Genomic DNA, 5967 nt, shown 5'->3' with positions numbered 1-5967 from the left:
ATGCAAATTAAATGGAATAATAAACCTCAAAAGCAGACAAGAGAATTGACGTATATTAAAGAGTCGTCACAACTATGGATGAAGAAGCTGTTGAAAAGAATAAACAGTCTTTGCATCGACTTCAATTTTACATTGTGCAAAAAACGTCCAGAACAAGAAAGAAGAAAGATTTCACTTTATTGGAAAGAAATGAGTAGCATTCGCCAACAGAAAAAAGATCTCAGGCCAATTTATAACAGCAACGACTTACTAAATTTGATTACAGAAATGAGGAATCCAAACCTAAAGGCGGATTGTGGCTCTGACCATTCCCTTCCAGCTCTTCTTCAACTACGTCTAAAATGGCTTTCATTTGTTGATGTAAAGAACAGATTTGCAACATTTCTTGATGCCATTATTAACAAAGAACAAGCAGAAAATGTTTTTGAGGTTTTAGACTCACAGGAAGTCAAAGGCGCGTTAGAAATCTGTAAAACTGGTTGCCCTCCTGGAAACCGTGGTTCCCTCTGGAAATTAGCAGTTGGTCTGGACGAGCAGAGAAACAATCAGAATTATTACCAGTACATGAAAGATTTGTATCTTGAATATGAAATGATGATCGATTCAATAATTGAAGAGGATATTGCAGGGACAGTAACAAATGACGATCAGTACTTTGTTTTTGAAGAATTTATCTACCAAATCCTCCTGCCTTTCACAAGAGATCCTCACGTGAGAGAGACCATGAGATCTTTGAATGATGATCGACTGTTAGTACTCAACCAAAAAGAGTTGGTTATGTATCCACCAAATGGATACGTTCCATATTTGGGTTTCAGTTACTTAGTTGCTCCATTTTGTTACCTCTATACAAATATTGAAGACATTTATTTTGTTTTTCGGGAATTTTTTGAGCGTCATTTTATATTTTTGACAACAATATCATCACATGAAGAGTCTATTCTATCACTTTGCGTTCAATTTGAACAACTTTTAATTGAACGAGAACCATACTTGTGTTTTCATATGAAAAAAATTGGGATTTATCCGTTAACCATCGCGTTCAAGTGGATCGTGAACGGATTCTCGGGATTTTTGGCTAATGAGGAACTACTTTGCTTATGGGATTGGATCATTGGGCAATCGAGTTTGCTCGTCATTCCAATATTGGCTGTTTCTATTTTTTCATTTCGACAAGCAAGTGTGGTAAATGTAAATACTGTACAAGACATCCAAAACATTTTTGCTGACATTTCAAATATTAGAGTGGTTGCTCTAATGATACATTTTTTTATTTTATAGTTTATTTTTATATTTAAAGACAATTTTTGAATTTATTCAAATCCTAAGGTAATCCGTCGAGACTTCCTGTGTTTTTGGGGCCAAGACGCTTGCTCATCTTAAGAAACTTGGCCGCCTGTGCACCTACCGCTCCAGAGATCCGAAGGAATTTATATTCCTTATTCAGAGGATCTCGCTGGCTGTTTTACGCGGGAATTGTCTTTCAATCCTGCGAGACAGTACATAATGGCTAGATTTTTTTAACGATCTCTCTTTTTTAAAAAAAATTAACATTTGCAGATTATTAAAAGACGGATTGTTTGTCGAATCGGAAATGAGTATTGGTTTGAAATTATGAATCACCAAGAACTACTAAATGGAGTTTTAAATAAAGAATTTTCTATCCACTTTATATAGTTTAACTATAGTATTTTGTGTTTTACACTAATATGTTTGATGCAAAGTTTATATTAGCTATAAATAAACGTTGTTAAGAATATTTTTAAGAATAAAACTCAGAATTTTGAACAATTTTTTTGACACAATTTTGAGCAGTTTGGCGATCCGCCAGGCTGCTTCCTTTCGATTAATCGATATTAATTAATAACGAATCTTATTAAATATATAGATTATTGTTAATTTTAATAAAATCGATAAAGAAATTCATTAAATTTTATTATTTGATATCAAAATCATGTTATCGATCTAATTTGTTCAGACATTTTTTCCTAGTGAAGCATTTTGGGTAACATCTACGAATTTGTAAAGGAGGAATAATAAACACGGAAAACATTTCAGTAGCGCCCAATAGCCCCTAATTATTGTGTATCAAAGTATGCAATTCAGGGCTTTTCGTAGGTTTTCAGGTTGTCTGCTAATTATTAAAAACTTCTCTCAATGTAAATTCGGAAAAGCATCATTCTTGAAATCTTTACAAAATTGTCAGATTTGTTTAAACAAGTAGTTAGTTATGCCAAAATTTAATTTTTATTAATCAAAATATTGGAAAATAAATTTAATTATTTTTTTTACATATTTATGATTATATTTTTATAACATATTATCATAAATAAAATAAATAACGAAAGAACTTGTTGTTGTTTATATTTTTGCTGGCTACAAATATGGATTCTGAAACATTGAATTTAAAAAATGCCGAAATGTACATAACCCGTGCATACTCACACTGCTACAAGGACACAACTGAAGGACTCTATTCTGCTTTTTCCTGTTTTTTAGAAGCAGTCAAATTAGTTCCAAAGAATGCTCAAATTTTCTTAAAATTTGGAGATTTTTTCCAATATTTCATGAACGATTCAAACCGTGCTTATTCTTGCTATGAAAGAGCCTACATTCTCGATTCCTTAGTACCAGAAATTGCCATTGCCTACCACGGAAGTAGCTTCGATTTACTAAACAAAGATTCAAGTCAAAAATACCTTCAAAATTTCATTCGAAGTGATCTTTCTCCTGAAATGATCCCCGCACTCCGCAGACTGGCAATATTTTACATGTGCAATGGGGAATACTCCCAGTCTCTGCGGATTTGTGACCTAGCAATCGACATTGACAAAGATTGTTTCATTTTTGTAATGTTGAGAACAGAACTGATTCGACTCAGTGGAATGAGTCTGACTTTTAACCACAAATCTTTTCTCGAAAAGTCTCAAGACATTCCCCAATGGAGGCTTTTAGTTAAACTGATTATTACAATCTCTTCCCTCAAAAGCGGAGACTTTGAAGAGATCGCCTCAACCCTCGAAGAATTGCTGAATTCAACCAACGAAGAATCGGAAGATTTGATGATTTTTAAAGTCCTTTATGCTGAAGTTATGTGCTATTTGGGAGACGATTTGTTATCAGAAAATCGTTTTTTGGAAGCTTTTGACATTTATACAATTGCTTTCGACAGTCTCCGTGGTTTTTTATCCCAGGAAAGCAGAGATCAGAAAATAGTTCTGTTTTTGTTTGGTTATTCTGCCTTTCGTCTTTCCCAGTTATGTTTCCATCCCGATTCTCCTCCTGGCCATGAAACCCTTCAGACATACGTCAAGTTGAGTATTTGGGCCTTTGGTCATTTGGCCATCATGACCAGGCTGTGTTCTGCGTTTTATAACTGTGCTTTGGCTGCCTCATTTCTTTGGAGAATTAATGGAAATGAGAGTGCCCGTGATTTGTCCGTGGGTTGTGCAGTCTCCTCTGTTTGTGAGAGTGGTGGGAGTTCTGATTCGTGGCTTCTTTTTGGGACTGTTGCTTACTTTTTCAAGGATTACGTTCTCGCAGAAAAATCATTTTTCAAATCAATTGATGCTTCTCAACACAACGAACGTGCATTTGTCAATTTGGCTGTACTTTATTACACATGTGAGGATTATGAGCACTCCTTTCGTGTTATTGAAATGTCCAAGAATGTTTCATTTTCTCGGGATAGTGAAATTATGCTAAAAATTCTTCTAATGAAAGCGGGCACTTCAGATCATTGGGAAATTTTTGATGGAATTGACAAGCATTTGATGGTAGCTATTAATGGCTTCAATCCATCAATTTTTACCTATCGATTTTTTGCTGTGCACGTGGCGACAAAATTGTGTTCGATATCATGTTTTCAGAATGGAAAAAAATATATTCCGTCCTGTAATATCACTAAGGATTCATCTCCAGAGGATCAAGTCACTAAGGCCATTGAAGGTCTTTTTTATTATTTGGAGGCTCGACCCAACGATGCAATGGCTCAGTCTCTGCTTGGGTCATTCATGAATTTATTGGATTTCAAAACATCAGATGATCGGCATAAAATTGCTTTACAGCTCATCTCAGAAAAGAACGACGTATTTTCTCTCATCCCCGAACAACTATCCAGCCTTGATTGTGCGGTTATATTTAACGCAATGAGAAGCCTTGTTGATGTCAGAATGACTGGAGAATATATTTCTTCTTTGGTCTCATATCCGGGCACTAATCAATGCGAATTATTAAACGGATTTATTGGCTTGTACAACATTGGGGAGTACACTTCTGCACTGAATATATTAAATTTACTTCACCGTGATCCTTTCAGTTTTAGATTGCAGGGAATTACTATTTTTAAATGTGGGAGACCAAATGATGCCCTTGACTATTTGCTGAAGGTCAAATGTCCAGAATTAGTATTTGATATTTTCTATTTGTCCTTTCTACTGAAAAATCAAGACTCTGCATATCATGCATTCAAAATCATTTCTGCCAAAAAAAGTCTTGAAGCTCTGTTTGTGAAAAGTTTATGGAAGTTCATGTCAGGAGACAGGTCCCCCATTTGTAATCTGGGTAATATACAACTTCGTTCTTTTTATAAAATGGGGAAGAATGATTTTATTCAGTATTATCTGGCACTATTATCCAATGAAGTGAGAATTGCAGACCTACCCATTTTTCGACGTATGGTTGGTCAGTGTGAAATTCCACCGATGTGCTTGCCTCCACAGCTCTTGCAAGCTTTTCAGAAACATTATTACTTGTCTCCGCCTTAGTTCTTATTTTTACCGTTACTGAAATTTTTCTTTGTTTTATTATATATGGCTTCTTTTTAATAAAGGCGTATTTATTACGATAATAAATACGCAATACAATTAGCTAATTAATTGTAATTTACTAGAAGTTAATAAAGCCATCCATCCGAAGTGGACCCCGCCAACATAATTGACGTTGCGTTGCCTCTCACGATAGCAACGGAGATCAACTGGAGAAGCCACCGGGTCTCACGTGTGTCGTGGCTTTTTAATGTGACTAAGCGTCCAAGGTTCTTTAGGAAGTGAAGCGATTTCCCACTTATTCCTCCAGTTGTCTCGACCACAATCGGACAGAACACAAATCGGTCTCGCAGCGCTTCATATTTTCTCTTCTTTGCCCTCATCGTTGTTTCCGCGCCATACAGTGTGTCCACTGCGCTCCCGGCAATGTTGGACGGGTAGAGTGTGTCTACACAGGTTGCGTCCCAGACTAGGGGTTTCCCCTCTTTAAATAGGAAAATTGTGATCCCATCAGGACGTTTGCGTCCCTGTCTTGGCGTATTAAAACTTCATCCCCATGTTCAATTTCGTCGTACTTCAATCTTCAATTTTTTCGCCTGATTTCACAATATTTTTGAAGGCAATTCTTCGTTTTTTTTCCCCCTCCAAATTCTTTCAAAGCGAAGTAAAATAGCCTTCAAAATCTAATAGTGCTTGCAATTTTTTTTTTCATATTTTTTTAGAAAGATCCAAATTAAAAAAATTCCAATGGTCTTTGCTTTCTTGTATCGTGGATAGAATAGTTGTAATCACGAACAATGTCTCTTATCAAATGAATATAACATTCAAAATTGCCTCTCGATACACTAGAGAATGAGATCCATCGTTTTACCATCGACTTGTCCCCGTATTGTGGCCATCCAGTAACATGAGAAATATTGTATCTTTCCCAAACGGAATGTAGAATAATCGGAGATCCAATTATCCAAAAAATCATATCCAGGATAACACAAATCTCATTTGCAGATTTGCTAACGGTACTTTCTACTACACTGAACTTAGAAAAAGAATCAATTAAAACAAGTATCTGTTGATTATACTCAAAAAAATAACCCAGGAATTATTTTCATTTTTGCAGAATATCGCCTAAAATCGACAAGATCTACGATATATCGGTCTCTTGATCCATAAGCCATGATAGGTAAAATTACAGGTTTAGTCG

At 35.5% G+C, this 5967-nt stretch overlaps 1 protein-coding gene across 1 annotated transcript; it reads left to right on the top strand.

Annotated features, from left to right (window-relative positions):
• On the top strand, positions 1-1333 carry LOC115231364 (TBC1 domain family member 19-like). Its single transcript, XM_029801409.1, has 2 exons — positions 1-711; positions 1301-1333. The coding sequence occupies exons 1-2, from the start codon at positions 1-3 to the stop codon at positions 1331-1333; spliced, it is 744 nt and encodes a 247-aa protein (XP_029657269.1).
• Positions 1334-5967: the final 4634 nt, after the last annotated feature.

Source organism: Octopus sinensis, unplaced genomic scaffold (assembly GCF_006345805.1).
Source record: "Octopus sinensis unplaced genomic scaffold, ASM634580v1 Contig18327, whole genome shotgun sequence".
NCBI lineage: Eukaryota > Metazoa > Mollusca > Cephalopoda > Octopoda > Octopodidae > Octopus > Octopus sinensis.
This window is presented reverse-complemented; position numbering and strand designations above follow the sequence as displayed.

What these genes read in the sequence shown, in the direction of transcription:
- LOC115231364 (XM_029801409.1), top strand. Translation starts at nt 1, where the DNA reads ATGCAAATTAAATGGAATAATAAACCTCAAAAGCAGACAAGAGAATTG. An exon ending in CTTTCACAAGAGATCCTCAC is followed by an intron (nt 712 to 1,300) that starts GTGAGAGAGACC and finishes TTATATTTAAAG; the next exon opens with ACAATTTTTGAATTTATTCA.